This window comes from Acanthochromis polyacanthus, chromosome 9 (assembly GCF_021347895.1).
Source record: "Acanthochromis polyacanthus isolate Apoly-LR-REF ecotype Palm Island chromosome 9, KAUST_Apoly_ChrSc, whole genome shotgun sequence".
In the NCBI taxonomy this organism is placed as follows: Eukaryota; Metazoa; Chordata; class Actinopteri; family Pomacentridae; genus Acanthochromis; species Acanthochromis polyacanthus.
In genome coordinates this window covers 11,082,774-11,100,212 of record NC_067121.1, presented here as the reverse complement: position 1 = coordinate 11,100,212, position 17,439 = coordinate 11,082,774, and the positions used below count along the sequence as shown (strand labels likewise).

At 39.3% G+C, this 17,439-nt stretch overlaps 1 protein-coding gene across 1 annotated transcript in view; it reads right to left on the bottom strand.

Annotated features, from left to right (window-relative positions):
- Positions 1 to 200: 200 nt before the first annotated feature.
- lig1 (ligase I, DNA, ATP-dependent) overlaps positions 201 to 17,439 on the bottom strand; it is a 90,222-nt gene continuing 72,983 nt past the window's right edge. Inside the window, 4 exon segments of the mRNA XM_051953303.1 lie at positions 201 to 352; positions 355 to 391; positions 8,221 to 8,313; positions 9,712 to 9,855. Of these exon segments, the coding sequence (XP_051809263.1) occupies positions 318 to 352; positions 355 to 391; positions 8,221 to 8,313; positions 9,712 to 9,855 (309 nt within the window). The 3' untranslated portion in view covers positions 201 to 317.

The following is a 17,439-nucleotide window of genomic DNA, read 5'->3' as shown; positions in this document are numbered from 1 at the left end:
TTTTGCTGGGCGCCTCTGCACAGTGAATTTCTGATAGGCATCTATTACCAGCAGGTTTGCTGTAACTGCTGAGTCGATGCGGGTTTTAGCAATTTATGTGCACCGTACGCGGAAAGATGTTTACGCAATTTCGTCTTGCAAAAGAAAATCATAGTCAGTACAGGAGTGGCTTTGATAAATCGATAACACAAATTACAGGATTCTTAAAACTGGCAAGATCCTTTATTTTCATTCAACAGTGCACAAAAGAACAAAGCTATTTACAATTACATTGAAATTTCCATTATTTATGACTCCCTGCTGATGACTACACATGATTAGTAGTAGTCCTCCGGGTCAGCTTTATCCCCCGATTCTGAATCTGCTGCTGCTTCTTGTACAAATCAGCAATCTGCAGAGGTCGAGAGGAAGGGAGAGATATTGAGATAGAAAGAGGGGAGGACGGGGTTTGCATGAAAGATGGAGAGCAGAACGAAAGGGGAGGGAGAAGATCATGAAGTCAGGTCAGTAACATGAAGAGCAAACGCTAAAAATAACAGTTTGATTATTCATATCCCGCCTTTGAAGTTGGTGACTCCCAGCTGCTGACTGGAAGACGGAGGTTGTGTTCGCTTGAGCTCATCAGGATTTGGGGGCGAGCGGGAGGAAGGCGGGACAGTGAATAATGTGCGAACAGCAGGCCCACCCAGAATCAGCAGTACGGGTGCCAGTACAGCAGGGTGGCACAGTGAGGAGGAAAACAATGAAACATCACATTATTTCTCCTACATAGGATCAAGGTAAAGCTTTGATTCTCAGCTTGAAAGCAAGCGCGTCCAACATGTTCTGGCTTATGTTCGTGTTTTCCTAATTCCTTTCGACTTGAATGAGGTAAAGTTTCAGTAAAATCATTTCCTCCGACATGTTGTACCAGCGGGTGTGAGCGCATCTTCACAGATAACAACTGACAGAAGCATCATTTAGATGCAGCTGACGCTCCAACTGGATTCCCAACTGTAATAAGCACATATCTAGACTTTATATGTAACAGATGGTTGTTAATTTAAGTTAGTGAAATTTCACATTATCAAATGTTTCAGGCCTTATAAATGACACATCGATTTGGGCAGAGGCAAGAACATATTTTTAAAAAAAAATGCACTCCAGACCTGAGATGAATTTTCTGAGCCTCATTAAAACTCTAAATCTGTGTGAGAATGTCCTGTTACACAATGAAGCTGGCTTGACTTTAGAGGAAGGTGTTGGATGTTAGTTAGCGTTTGGGCAGCCAGGGGAAACTTCGGCTGCAGGAAGGCGAGTTCAAAAATGTTTAGTAGGTGGTCAAACTTCAAAATACTTCAATTTAATTCAATCCAATTTAATTTTATTTCTGTAGTACCAATTACATTTCAGATTGTCTCAAGACACTTTACAGAACCCCCAGGCCTGAACCCCCAGAGCAAGCCCTAAGGCAAAGTGGCAAGAAAAAAACTCCCTTTTAACAGGAAAAAGGAGACAACCAGCTGTCTGTTAAAAAAAAAAAAGAAAAAGAGGGAAGCAGTGAGCATGTTAGCAAACCACAGCCAAATGTAACCAGGTTACTTCTGGCTCCTGATGTTGGTAGTGTTTTACTGTTGACAGAAGTTTTATTCTGATTAACAGAAGATATTAAAGTATCCTTAATGGCAAATGATGGGCAATGTCAAACTTTATGCTGTATTTACCCCAAACTGAATACTGCATCAAAGTCAAAGTCATTTTTATTTGTCAATTCTGTCATATGTACAGGACACAGATGGGATTAAAATGCAGTTTTTCTCAGACCCTGGTGGAAATGGAGGGAAGCAAGACACAAAGAAACAATGCAGTGCAGTGGATAGTACAATAATACTGCCTGACTGGTGTGCAAGTAGACTGATATTTAGAAATGGCAGTAGATTATATTTATAGATGTAAAATAGTGCAATATTGTAATTGGTGCAAAATAAGATGCAGTATTAAGAAAGTCCATTCTGACTGTTTTCATCCACAGGATGAATCATAGAACAAGCAGGTTCAGCCTTTTTATTTAAACGTATTAGACTCCAAGAAAGAAAATTCAAGACTTTGAGGTGTATCTGGAACGTAACGGCGGCACACCAGTTGTTGTCCCTTAGCATGGTTAGTCCTAGCAGACACTGCCAACTGTACTAAACGTGTACGATGTGTTAAGTAGCACTGCACGTTTTATTCAGCTTGTCTTCAGACAGAATCTGGTCTTATGTCGTGAAAGGACTGGCCGCCATATGGCGCCCACACTGGGCAGAAGGGAAGGTCATGTGACATGTCAATAAAGTTTTGCCGAAAAGCGAAAGACATGCAGCATTACTGTGTGCAATTTTTACTGCTTCTGAAGCTTTAAATGGTAAATTAGTTTGATTCTGACTATGTCGCACATGTTTCAATTAATATTCTCTTTTTTTTACATACTTTAAAGTAAACAGGTCCAAGTCTGTATTTACTAACAGACTGCAGCATTTGAATTTTTTAATGGTTTCAATAAGAATTACAGAAAAATTCCCTAGAGTGCATACCGAACACACAGCTAAATTTGCATGACCTATTTATCACTGATTATGAACACCTGATTTGACTTTAAACGGTATATTGATTCAGTTATTTATACATAAATAGTCAAATAATCTCCATTTAGAGCTTTTCAACTGTGATAAACTGCTGCTTTTTTGGCTACATATGATTAATGAATACCTGTAAGTTTTGAGCAGCTGGTTGGACAAAAAGTAATTATAAGATATTAGCTTAGACACATTTTTAGACATACAATAGAGCAAAAATGATTAATAGATAAGTCAAGAAAAATATTCAGCCCTACAGTCAGAGTGAGGAGTCTATGTACAAATAAATTATCACAATGGAAAAAAAAAATCAGCTATTCTGTGCTTCAGGGAGTAAAATACCTCAACTTATTTTCTAGAGAGCATATTTCAGTTTTGACACAATTCTTACACTAACCTCCATGGAGAAAATGCAGTGTTGCTAGTGACTGAAAATTGAAAACAGCCTAAATAATGCAGGACTTGTATGAATAGGTTAAACCAAACAATTTTTTCGGACCGATATTTGAATGCGGGGAATTTGAAAAAAATGTAAATAAATCACGACTTTTCGGAGCTCAAGGTGATGCCAAGCTTTGCCATCAGAGTCAAGTCAGGTTCAAAAGCTCAACACGTTTAATTTACAATAATAAAAGAGCAGGAGCAGGAACATCTTGAACGCATTATTTCGTTTCTTCCCTAAAATTAAAACGGTATGTCCTAAACACTGATTCATTTACTGACTCAACTGATTGTAGTCGTATTTTTCATTTTTCTTTTGCAAAAGATGCTGCCTGGTTTTCTGGTTCCAGTCTTTCTACCTTACATCTTACACAAATTCATTCTTTACCAAAATAATCTGCAGACCAAAAATGAAAATAATAACCAATAAATTAAAAGTATGGCACTTGTAGAGCAATTTTTCGCCTCAGTGGTTTACAAAGCAACATCAGGAGCTTGGTATTATTTTCCAAGTGTATATAATGATGAGGCTGAAGTGGCTAATTTTGTCATTGATACAAAATCTCCACTCAATATGGTGGTTATGTTATTATGACAACAAAACAGACATGCAATCGCGGTTGTCATCTGTTGGATGATGCCAGCGTATTATTTGACTGAAAAAACTTTAATTCCATCCATCCGTTGTTAGACAGACAAAAAAGAAAATGAAAGCTGAAATGTGTTTCTTTTACTTCTGTTAATCTAAAAGCTTTCAATGCATGTTAAAAAGGAGATATCCCTGTATTTATTTTCAATGCAAAATTGTTGTAGTGGAGGCCAGTAACATTTGCATATGAATATTAGAATGAATGAACCAACAGCACATCAAAACTTGCCAACGGGTTAAAAAAAGGCGTCTTTAAACACAAAACAAAACAAAAAAAGGACAAAATTGCACCATTTATTGGAGCTCGAAATTGTAAAAAGAGGATGGATCGTTAGTTTTTCTGGGAAAAATAACCCAATCTAAGCTTCAAATCATGATATTTCCTCAAAAATCACTATATCCTATGCATGCCGTCTAAAAATGCTAAAAATAAACCGTCTGCACTTCTCTGATTTAGTTAACTTAAAATTCTCCACTCCTTAGCACAAGCAACAAGTCATGATGGACACTGCTGTGACCAACATTCACACAACAAAAATTCAGGGCTTCTAGGTTGGACTGCAGGCGGTGTAGATATCGAAACAAATTAACAATGTAAGTAGTAAAATATCTATCGTATGTAGGGCCACCATCTTTCCCCAGTATTGGTAACATTTGTGGGCACTTAGACAAATGTTGTACATATTGATTCAATTAATCAAAGAATTCCACATTATAACCGTGCCATAAAGCAGAGAAAACATACCGGAGTTCTCCTGACTTCTAGCCATGTTTGTGTCATTTCCTTAGAGATGCTAGACTTCACTTCATGTTGGAGTAAAAAATGAGTCCAGAGTGAATAAAAATGTGACAGCAGTAAAGAAACTGTTTGAGGTTTACAGGGTTGAAAGACTGCATCAATCAAAGATCAGCTTTGGGAAGTGAAGAGATAAAAAGAGAGACAGTGATGGAGATGAAAGACGGTGAGCAGGTAGTGTCCAGGATTAGTACTACGTCCCTGTGCTGCTCGAAGCAAACGAAAACTGATCTGATCACATTCAAATAATGTCGATTTAAAACCAGGATTCTCATGTATTACTGCTTGTCCAAAAAAAACAAAAAAAATCGCCACTTAGATTTCACTAAGCAAATAGTTAAGAGTCTTCCATGGGATAACTACTGCAGTGATCAAGACGTTTCAGCAGCAACAACTTATTTAAACCTAGCTGACATCGTGACTAGCTTCTTATTTTTGAAACAACTGTGTTGAAAGACATATCCTGTGGTCACGGAAAGGATGTTAATCGGTCTCAGAAAGGTAAAACTACTGGCCTGCATCAAGCAAAGAGAACAACTAAGGAGATTTCTGAAACTACTCAAATCGGGATAAATCCAATGCTTTATTCAGATCCTGAAGGACAGTGGTGATCCATCATCTTCGTGGAACAAACGTGGTCAGAACAAACTCTTAGATGAACGTAGGAAATCAACAGTAGAATTCACGGCTATGATTAATAATGAAAGTCAGAGCATTTCCACACACACAATGCAAAGGGAACTCAAAGGATTGGGACTAAACAGCTGTGTAGCTCTAAGAAAACCACTGATCATGAGGCTAATAAGACAAATGAATTCAAGTTGCTAGGTAGCATAAAATTTAGACTCTTGAGCAAATAAAGACGTCATGTGGTCTGATGAGTACACTTTTACCCTGTTCCAGAGTTATGGGTGTATAAGGATAAGAAGAGAGGTGGATGAAGTGATGCAATCATTGTACCTAGTGCCTACAAGTCTGTGGGGGTTAGGGTTATGATCTGGGGTTGGTCAGATTCAGCAACATTATGTTCCCAAAGAATGAGGCCAGCTGACTACCTGAACAGTAGTCAGGTCTTTCCATCAATGGAGTTTTTCTTCCCTGATGGGACAGGCATGTTCCAAGATGACGATGCCAGGATTCATTGAGCTCATATTGTGAATGAGTGGTTCAGGGAGCATGAGACATCATTTTCACACATGGATTGGCCGCCACAGAGTCCAGATCTCCACGCCATTGAGAATCTTTGGGATGTGCTGGAGAAAACTTTGTGCTTCGGTCCAATTCTCCCATCATCAATATAAAATCTTGGTAGAAAATTAATCCAACTCCGGACAGAAATAAATGTTGTGAAATTGCAGAAGCTTATCGAAACGATGCCACGGGGAATGTGTGTCGTTCTCTGAGCTAAAGGCAGTCCAATGAAATATTAGAGTGTGTGACATTTTTTTGGACGGGCAGTGTATTACTGCCTGACAGCTAATGTCATTGCTGGATTGCTTCTGGATTGGTTTAAAGCTACCGTATTCAGTGCCTCCATTTCTGGATCTTGCCATTTGTAAAACCTTGCAAATGGCTAGTAACTGAGTCACAGCTGCCCACATGATGACTCTTGATAGTCAAAATGAATTCATAAAATAAAATCTGTTCCATATAGAAGCAAAGCTGCATTTAAAAAATCTATTTCTTGGTCTACATACAAAGAAAATCTCTCTGGGTACACAAATCTTTCATCAAACTGCAGTAAACAGGCAGTAAAAGCATAAATATAAGATCTTCATGATTGATTTTAAATAAAGGTAAGTGACACAGGTGTGAAAAGAAATGGATCCTGTATTTTCAAGAAACAATGCAGAACTGGTCTGAAAGCAGAAATACTGGGTGCTTTGGTCCATACATTTCAAGGTCACTTGAAGCGGTGACTTTCAAGAAAAAGGTCAGTTTGCCTTTATAAGGTATTCCATATCATATACAGCTGCATGGGGATGTATGGGCTGACTGTGTGCCGGGTCAGTCTGGTACAGCCATGAAAAAACCATACACTGGTGGGTCAGTGGGGAGGTCACACACAAGGAACTTAACCCTTTACGCTTCAGTGCGTCGTAGGTGTACCGCCGGCGGTACACCTACTAATTTGCATAGGAATTTCAAGAATGTCCGACGGCTGCAAACACGATTATACAAACACTATACGCCGATGGAAAGCTTAGATTCTCATGAATCCGCCGGTATAAACCACTTTCAGATGCGATTACCACAGCGGGTGAGAAAAACACATTTGTCCGACAAAAACGAATATTCATCCATCCGTTCTCTATACACAGCTTCAACGCACACAGCGCGACTCACATTTCCGGGTTCATTACTACACACAAAAAAAAAAGATTCCACAAAAAACGGCCATAATCCAACCTTTTACATCCAGACGACACAAGCCAGTAAACTGGCATTTTCAAGGAAATGCACCTCGTGATGCCCGTCCAATATTCCCCGTATTTTTCGTAATTTTTTTTTATTTAAAAATAGAATATTAGCGATTTTTTGTACTGAAAACGGCTGGAATTGACTGCAGCTTAAAGGGTTAACTTCAGCGCAGAATAAACACAAACATCTAAACAAATTGCCGAAACTTGACGTAGGGTTTTGGCATAATTTGCAGTCGTTATGCGAAGACAGAATTAGTGATTTTATGTCACACTGAGTCACATGTAGGAGTCGTGTGTGTAATTCTGTGTGTGTTACGGCTAATGTGCTGCTGACCTGGACATCCCTACTGTATTATAGAATTTACTGCCTCACAATATATAGTCCCGACCCTCCGCTAAACCCCCAGAGGAGCTGCTCTTCCTGACTGTAAAGCTTTGTTCGACATGCAGCAGGAGGTGACTACATAAACCTGTGTTGCTATAAAAAAAAAGACTGTCCTTGCAGTGCTGCTCACCCTTGGAATTTTACAGGACAGCTCTTGTGAATTGACCACAGTGATGATGATGCTCCAACCTTATATGCCACTTTGAGTAACATGGCCGAACACTCATATGATTCAGTTTTTACTGGGTTACAGCAATTATCACGCTGTTGAAGGCTGACCGTGTTTGACCTCCTGGTCCAACAAACGCTCTGTAGGAAGAGTGTTTGGTGCTTAACCTGTTGCGGTTCAGCGGCCCGCAGGCGGGCCGTTTTGATATCTGCATAAGCATTTTTCGAAATAGAACGACACTGCCAACTCGATTATACAAACACTATACACCGATGGAAAGCTTAGATTCTCATGAATCCGCCGGTATAAACCACTTTCAGATGTGATTACCACAGCGGGTAATATAAACACATTTGTCCGACAAACAACGAATATCCATCCATCCGTTCTCTGTATACGGCTTTAACGTACACAGCGCGACTCACATTTGCGGGTTCATTATTACACACAGATGAAAATATTCCACAAAAAACGGCCATAATCCAACCTTGGACATCCAGACGAAATAAGCCAGTAAAATATTTTGTCCAAAACATGTCTTGAAGTCGGTATATAATCCACGAATCGGTCGTTGTCCAGGAAATGCACCTCGCGATGCGCGTCCAATATTCCCTGTATTTCTCGTCATATTTTTATTTACAAATAAAATATTAGTGATTTTTTGTACTGAAAATGGCTGGACTTGACTGTACCTTATAGGGCTACAATGGGTATTTGACATTTTTCTGTGTTTTCTTCTCACAAAACAGTTGACGTCATGTACCTGAGATCCGGTTGTGGCATCCTCAGGCTTCTTGTCGTCTCTAATCCGAAGGAAACGGGGGAATCTCAGAGAAATTCCCTTTTCTGGATCCACCTGAGGACAGACAGGGAGCCAGAATCAGAATTAGCACACAGTATGCAGCTCTAGCGAACATTTTTTTCCAATTTACGCTGTCCTTTAAAGGGCTATTCAAATATATGTTGGATTTGTTGGGTAGTTTTACTGCTCAGAAACTGCACTTTTGTCCAACTTCAATCTATAAGCCTTTCTAGGTCTTTTATTACCTTTAAAAATTGATGTAGTGCATCTTTTCTTTCTCAGAATAACCAGAGCTGTTTGAACACGAATAACTGTATTCAAGACTTTCACAATGGTCAAATTTTAGCTGCAAAATTTCATGTGCCAAAAGCATTTTGTAAGAATTGAGATGGTTCCAAATAAAATAGATAATAATCTAGTTTTTCATGAAATCTGTGAGGTTTCTGGTGAATAAAAAAACTTTCCACATACCACAGTGGCTTTAAAGCATAACTTCTACTTAAGTCAATATGAAGACAATATTCAGGTAAATGGAACACGAGCAAAATTTTGATGGACGCAGGTTGTCGAGATCCATCAGCAACACAGAACTGAGCGTGATGACACATTTTACTCTATAATACTGCAGCTATTCATATGCTAGGATATACCAGTTAATTTTTATGTGAGTTTTAAGTATACAGAAAGAGATGCCATAATGAATAAATGTGAATTAATCAATATTGTTCCTGTAACTGTGAAGATGTTTCCTCTAAAGTACTTTTTTCTGGGGCAAATACTGAAGAAAAAAAAAAATTGTAGCTCCATTAGGGCTGGCCCGAATAGATGTTTCTGGCCTCCGAATATTCGGGCCCTATTAAAGACGAATGGGGGGGAATATTCGGATACCAAAATTAATATCCGGATACCGCCGTAGCGAACGAATATTCGGATATTCGGGTCCAGCCCTAAGCTCCATTATGTTTGAAGTCATAAACTGGCCTTAGAATTTGCCCAAGTCGATACTCCTGATCTTCTTTTTGTTTACAACTATCTCAAATTCAAGTGTTTATAAGTAAAGTTGTAAATGAACGTGTATTGATACTGACATGAACCGTCTGGGAACTTTAAAACCAGCATATTTATGAATAAATGTTAATTTTTTTCAGGTTGAATTAATCCATCACAGCGCAATTTTCCTTTCACCATAATTAAAATTAGGATTTTATACTGCTGATGTTAGAGCAAAGCTTTTTTATGTGTGCTGTGGGACTCTGTGACCAACATGCAGCCAAACTACGGCTAACAGACAAGTATCTGTTCTATTAAATCCAGCATCTTTTACAGCATTTTTTAATAACTCAATTAAGAGGCACTAATTATGAGTTTTCACTGAAGGCAACAGCCCATAACTGGCAGAATTTATCAGCGGAAACACATGGGTGAGGTGGGTATTAACAAGGCAGTACAGACCATTCCCATGGCGGCTTTGTAGACGGGCGACAGTGAGAGGTCGGCGCACTTCACCTCCCAAACCTGCACAGCGTCCAGCCAGACGTCGGGCTCGGCTGACTGGTCGACGCGGTAGTAGGCACGGGGTTTGGGCAGAATGTGCTCCTAGAGGACAGAAAAGAAATAATTACTGTTTGTGTGATTTTAATTTTAAGTTAAACATCAAAGAATTACAGAAAGCTCCCAGAACCAAAGGTGCTCACTTTCAAGAGACCTGGTATGAATAGAAACAGAGTCACAGGAGCTTGATAATGGAAAATACTGGCATTGTGAGATTTTGTTTTTCTGCAATAAATAATGTGATATGAAGGAATATTCACCAGATGATTTGCATAACTATTTGGAAGAAATTAATCATTCTAGATCGACTGCGGTGATACTGTAGAGGAGTGCATCTGCATAGAAAACAAAACAAAAAGTCTTTTAAAAGCTGAAAAAAGCCATTCTTGCATGGCATAACACTGGCAAAGGCATCCAAAATAGCTTTCTACTTGGGATTACATTCAGGCTTGGCATTGCACTCGTCATACAGAGCTTTGTCGTACTGATTTACACAGCAAAACTAATTTTTCATGTCACTTTGTGTGGTGGTAACAATTTCAAGACACTGCAGACAGAGTCACTGCTTTTAGTCAACAAAAGGGACTGGCCAATCTGTTTGATGTTAAGATTGATTACTGGTGATCAAGAAAGACCAATTACTGACTTTTAATAAGCTTTAATTCGTTTTAGTGTTTTATTCTGTATTATGTCTCTTTATTTTATATGTTCTCTCTTGTTTTTTTTAAAAATTGTAGCTGCCTCATTCCTTGGTGTGATGTTTTCTCTAATTCTGTAATTCTCAAATTTTTGGATTTTTCACTTCTAACTTTTAACCCTCCATCATCTTCTTGAATTTTTAAACTGCCAAGTTCCCTTGTGTGATATGTGTGCTAATTTAGCTAATTATTCATTAAACACATCATCATTTTTACCATTCATTTTAAATGACTGATCTGTCTTGTCTCCTCCTGTCCGTTTGATTGTCTGTGTTGCAGGTTCTGACTGTCAAAGCACTTTGTGAACGCTGTTCTGAAAGGTGCCATATAAATAAAGGTATGTTTGCAGTTATTATTTGGAAAAGATAAACAACAAATGTTATGTAAAAACAGATTGTGAGAAAACAAACAAACAAAAATAACTATACCATTAATCAGAAAAATGATAAATATCTGCCTCAATAATCGGCCGACCCTGAGTCAACATCATTACTCCGCGAAGGAGTAGAAGCCTCGGCGAAGTTAGCAACATTACTCCAAAACGAATGAACTGATTTGGATGAAATTTTCAGAGAAGGTCGGAAATGACACAAGGACCAAGTGATTAGATTTCGGCAGTGATTCAGCTCATAGTCTGGATCCAAGAATTTGTTAAAGATTTCTGTATCATTGCAAGACAGCAGCATAGCTTCCTGTAAATATGACAACAAATGAACACTACGTCAGCCGTCTGCTGAAGATCACATGATTAATCCTACTACAAATTTGGGATGGTTCGATCCGATCCGCTGGATCGATATCGAGTTTGATCCAGGCCAAAATGATCAAGAATCGGAGTTTTATATTAGAACTCGTTCGATCTGATCCATAAGCCCAATCTATCTCATATATCCTCATCTTCACTTTTCACGACATGCCATAACACAGACGAGCTGTTGCCATGGTTGCCATGTGCCCGTGTTTTCGTCACGTGAACAGAGAGTGAACAGAAGCCTGCAGAGCTGGACATGTCTGCCGCGTGGAATTACTATATGCAAACGGAGGAGAAAAGTAAAATAGCTGAGTGCAATGTTTGCAGAATGAGTGTCTCAAGGGGTGGCAGCAAAACCGGACATTTTAGCACAACGAACTTAATAAAGCATCTGCAGAAGCATCATGGAAAGCAGTACGGAGACTTTTTACAGGCGAGTGCAAAACAAAAAGTGAACCGCGGCAGCCATCGTCGCAGGAAGCACTACAGAAGAGTACAAAACTCGCTCCAACGCCAAAATATAACAGAGAAAATTGTCGAGTTCATTTTGCTGGATGAGCAACCACCTTGTGTGGTGGAAAATGTGGATTGTTGTAGTATTTTCGCGTGAACGCGTGCGCCTTACATTTCACTCTGTGGCCACTTGACGGCTTTTCTGTTGTACGTTTACCATTTTTTTGTTGTTGTTTTCTACTGTTTTTCGGGTTAAATGTGATTAAGTAGCGAACTGTGGACATGTTTTTGTGTTAAATATGATTAGGTGACAGGTCTCTCTTCCCATCCGCACGTTGGTGTCTAAATGGCATCAGGGGAGATCCTACGCTGCTCTCAGCTTCACTCACATGAGAACGTTATGACAAGGTTTAATCGCCAGATATTGTTTATATTCCATCAGTGTTGTACACGTGTCAATAAAATAATTGTTCACTGTGTTTTACATACAGTACAACATCAGCGGCTGCATGCAAAAGAAGAAAGACGAGATTGCACTGTCACTGTTTACCCTTGTTTTTCTGTTTTTGTTTTGGTGCAGCAAATCAGATGTACAGCCTAGATTTTTATTGTTTTGATTGTGTGTCTTGAGAAGCCATGTGCAACTTACTGAGTACTACCGTCATTGTTCTAGTGGGGATGCTATTATTTTATGTTAATTCATAAAACTATTTATTGCAGCCTTGCAATGCCATTGAGGTATAATGTGACTTTTCTATTTATACACTGGGATTATTTAGTTTAATTTAAATATGTGCACCAAGTTGCAGTTTTATTTCAAACATTTGAATGGTGCAGCTGGGTCTGTTGGGTTTACAAACGCTGCTAAAAGCGATGTGAGCTTTAAGTTTTAATAAAGCCACAGCAGTTACACATAATTTGTTGTCATGTTTTCCTTCTTTCTTTAGGGAACCAGAAGAGTTGTTGTACAATGAACGTGGTGTTTTTAGATGTCAGTATCAAGCAAATTACATCCATGTATTATTAACAACTTTTAGAATGACAAAAAGAATCATATCGGTATCGGATCGGTATCGCCCGATCCTCAAGGCTGCAGTATCGATATCGGTATCGGATGTGAAAAAGTGGTATCGAGCCATCCCGACTACAAATCAACCTTTGCAGACTTATCGGGACTTATCTGTCTTAAATCATACAAGGAATAATTGATTAAATTGTGGGAGTGTTTTCAAGTCCTGTCCATTCCCACCACCTGCCACATATTTAGGTCACGATTCGTTTTCCGTACAAAACGTACACATAGTACATGGTCATTTTGATTGTAGGTACATCTATATGAAATGGCCACATTCTATAGTGCCGTCATTTCTGCAATTACTTTTTTCAAGATTTCGGCTGTTGGAAATGATGAAACAACTGAGCAGTCTTGGCGGAGTACTGCACTCTGAGTGCTTTTCTTGTTCTTTATGTTGCCAAAATATTTCTTTACTAGTAATTCTGCATTTCTTTCTGCAACACGATCTGTTCCTGGCTCATTTTCACTGGACACAAGTCTCATCTGCCTATCACTAAATTTTGATATTGAACTTAAATTTTAAACTTATTAAAGGAATACATTTTAAACTTGATAAAGTAAAATAAAACAAAAATCTTGAATCTGTCGAATTTATGCTGTGTCAGACAGATTGATCATGGAAAATGAGAACCATGTGAGTTTTCTTTTTGTATCGCGTAGCACATAAAAAGTTATAGCGTGACGCATTTGACTTCATTTGCTGTGAAAATAACTGTGCCACTCTATCGCTCTATTCCAGCTGACACGGCAAGAGGAGAACAAACCCTGAACAAGTCATTAATTCATCATAGGGTTAACACACTTACATTTACAATTACAGACAATTTAGAATCACCAATTAATCCATCAGCATGTCTGTGAGCGAGCCTACACATGCACAGGGAGATCACGCAAATTTGACACGGAAAAGCCTCTGCTAGGTTCAAACTCTGACCCTTCTCACCGTAAGGCGACAGTAGTAACCACTGCCCCCAAAGTGCACACACAGTGTAGATACACACAGGCAATTCAGTGTAAAAACAGGCCAATGCATTCACAGTGAACCCGATAAAAAAAGACAGTGACAGAGTGGCTTTGGTTGCCCCGTTGCATTGTCCCGCTGCCTCACAATCACATCCCAGGAGGCAGCACAGAGCTTCAGCACTTTCATATCAAAATGAAGCCTGCTTGCCTGGGGGGGCAAAATGAGAGGGTGATTTCAAAACCACATTATCATACACCTACATGAAAGATTTCATTCAGGAATAGCGTGAAATGCACGTTCCTGTTACCTGATATTCACCTCTCAGGATTGGGGAAAAAAATAAAATAAATTCAGAAAACCTGACATCTGAGCTTGGGCTGATGTTTCTGTTTCTGTAAGCAGACCGAGAATACCTGCCAACTTCTGCGATATTTAATGGAGCCTATTTAACTTTGACATGAGCAATCATTCTGTCAGTGTAGGTGTCACTCTGTTACTAAACGATACCCATCTCGATCTGGGCGTAAAACAACCATTTTTAGCAAATGGAACTGTGTAATGTTAACTAGACTGCTGCAGTGTCCACGGAAGTGGGTCATAGTTAAGTAATGCTCTGTAAAGAAAGCTCTGGCAGTGGCGGTGCCGTTTTTCGCCACACACATGATTTATACTGTAGGCATTCAAGTGACACTCTAATACACGGTGAATTACAATGAGTGAGCCAGTAGGCGTGTAGAGTCTTCTAAAATATTGCTGCTGATAGTCCTGAGTTCTGTCAGGGATCACACCTGTGGCCTCTCAGTTACACTTAAGGATGCGCAGATGCAACTATATATTAAATAGTCTATTCAGTCCATAGGTCAAGCATTATGTAGAGTTGATGAAAACCAACGGTGCTATTTCACACGCCCTCCACAGCATTGTATTTTCACGTTACATAAGACTAAAAAGGTGGCATATGAATGTGTCAGCTATTTCAGTAGCTGTTAAGTGTTGATTGTTCGGCATTTAGTCCTCCAAGCATTCAGTGAGGAGTGCTTGGAGCACTTCTTACACATTGCTACATGTGTAATAAGTCACACATGTGTTTGACGTATTTATGGTGAGGTGGTAATTACAATCAAGTACATTGTTGGAGCTGGGAGCGCTACACAGTTTGTACCCAGATTATCTGACATGAAACAATCAATGAACTAGGAAATGATAATAGCATGTAGTAGAAAGTGTGTTAACAGTAATTTGGCACAGCTTGGCGACAAAATAATAATCTGTGGGCACTTCAAAAAGTTCTCTGCTTCACCAGAAAATGTCACAGGAGAAAGATTTTTCTATTATTGTATTATTTTCAATATAGTCTCCCCTTAACTCCAATGCACTCGATCCATTTAATGTTCAAGCTTCACTATCCCCTCACAAAATGACATCTTCAGCTTCCAAATATTCTTCCACAGTATGCACAACTTCATTATTAGTGTGAAGACAGTGACCACATGAGGGATTTCAGTTTGGGAAAAAGACAGGAGTCACACTGTGCAGGTTGGGTGATAAACATTCATGGGGCAAGAGTTCAAAACCACATTTGGTTGCTTCTACCACATGAGCTGTGTGGACGGACACATTCTCCTGAAGCAACAGCACACCAGCTCCAAGCTTTCCTCTCTATTTGTCTTCGATTGCTTCAAACATTTGAGTGTTGGGGAGTTATACCCCTTTTTTCTGAGTGAGGCCAAGAGCTTAGAGATGTACCTTGAAAAGAGCGCTGTTTTGGCCATAGCTAGGTTCTACAAATCGCTTTCCAATGTGTTTCTAATTCAAGCAGTCACAAACACTCACACACCAGTCGTATGAGAGCTGCCATGCAGGACATCGCCTGCCATCAGTAGCAATCAGGGGTTCAGTGTCCTGCCCAAGGACACTCTGGCACGTGGAGGGGCCATGGATCGAAACGCCAACCTTGCAATTAGTGGACAAGCTGCTCGACCACCTGAGCCACGGCTGTGATCTGTACTAGCACCTCAACACTTCATCAATGGCAGTAACAAAATTGCCCAAAAGATTGTGGTTACAGTTATGATGCACCCATATAAAACATATAAAGAAACCACTGAGTTTGGTTGCATGAATGAATCCCAAACATGCTGCCATCCTGGCTCATTAACAGCCTTATATATCTCTTGATAATTACCATGTGCAGGTCTCCTAAGGTGTGCTAGTCCATGAACGTCTGGGCCTCTTGTGGCCCCCTTTCATATCCACAAACCTCCCCTGGTGGGAGCTGCAGCCGGCAGGTCCCAATGGTTGCCCTTACAGTTCAGAAACAGCAGTAACTCTGTGTCCACCACCTTTTCCACTTATGTAACGCAGTGCCGGCAGCTTGCTCTGAGGGCTGATGTACTCAACATCAGGGAGTGTGTGGAGCTGCAGGGTCCCCAACAGGTCCAGCGCAGCCACTTAACCTCAGTGTGCTGCAGCAGCTTCGTCCTGGTCGTCCTTTATTCGCCTCCAGGCTTTACTTGCTTTCTTTATTTAATGTATCAAGGTATGATCATTCCTTTATTCATGTTTCTTTTTATTTCCACATGCAAATCACCTCTGCATTTTCTTAATTTAAATGTGTATCAATGCAAGATCATTCTTTTGTCCTTACCCGTTTATATTTCTGTGAATAAATGTATTTGTGTGTTTTTGCATAGCTGTTTTAACATAAAAAATTTTACCTCTGCACTTTATTTAATATGCATCAAGGGGAGATCACTCCCTTGCCCATATTTATTCTGGTTTTTGTGTGTAAATGTATGTATTTGTGTATTTCATTGCTGCGTTGCCATTAAAATTATCACCTTTGTACTTTTAAAAAAAGAAGGTAACAGGGTTAAATTCAAAGTAAACATTCTTTCTGCTGGTCTTAATTAAAAATGGGTCATTAAAGATTATCAATAATTATCGACAAAATGAAATGAGCTATTTTATCATAATTTTTTCAGCTCTAACTTATAGTAAGTTCTCTAACAAAAGCAGCTTATCAGGAAAAAAAAGCTAGAATAATATCTCTTTGACCAACAGCTACAAGGACACAGTTTCTTCTAGTTGTGCTAAGCTTTTAATGTGAAGGAGCAAAGTCATGAGAGGATCACAGGGACAAAAGGACTAGAAAACAGCATTGATGAAAATAGGAACAACTGCACACTGACTATGAAAAAGTGTCTTCACCTGAAAAAGATGTTGATTTCAATCAATGTATTGGTAGGGGTCAGCGCATAGGCGTTGCTCTTTTCATCGAGGCTTTTGATGTGAAACGTGCAATGATTTTTGGAGAGAGATTCTTAACAGAGCTCAAGAAAATGGAAAAAGGAAAGTGGTATCAGTGCTGTGAAATGTGTACGGCATCGAATTTTTGAAGGTCACTCACCATATGAGAATTGAATGTTTGACAGTTTTGAATGTTATTTCTACAACACTGTACCACCAATGTGCAAAGAAATACAAGCATTTAGACAACTAGACAGGTTTTTAACATACATTACTAAGTTCTCGGCCTCACTCAGAAAAAAGGTGCATAACTCCGGTTTTGGGGAATAACTGTGTACTATAAAGTCTAATATCACTGTCCACAAACAGTTTAGCAAAATGCATTGGTAATAAAACTTTTTTTAAAAGCAATATGCAAGATACGTGTTGGTCTGACCAA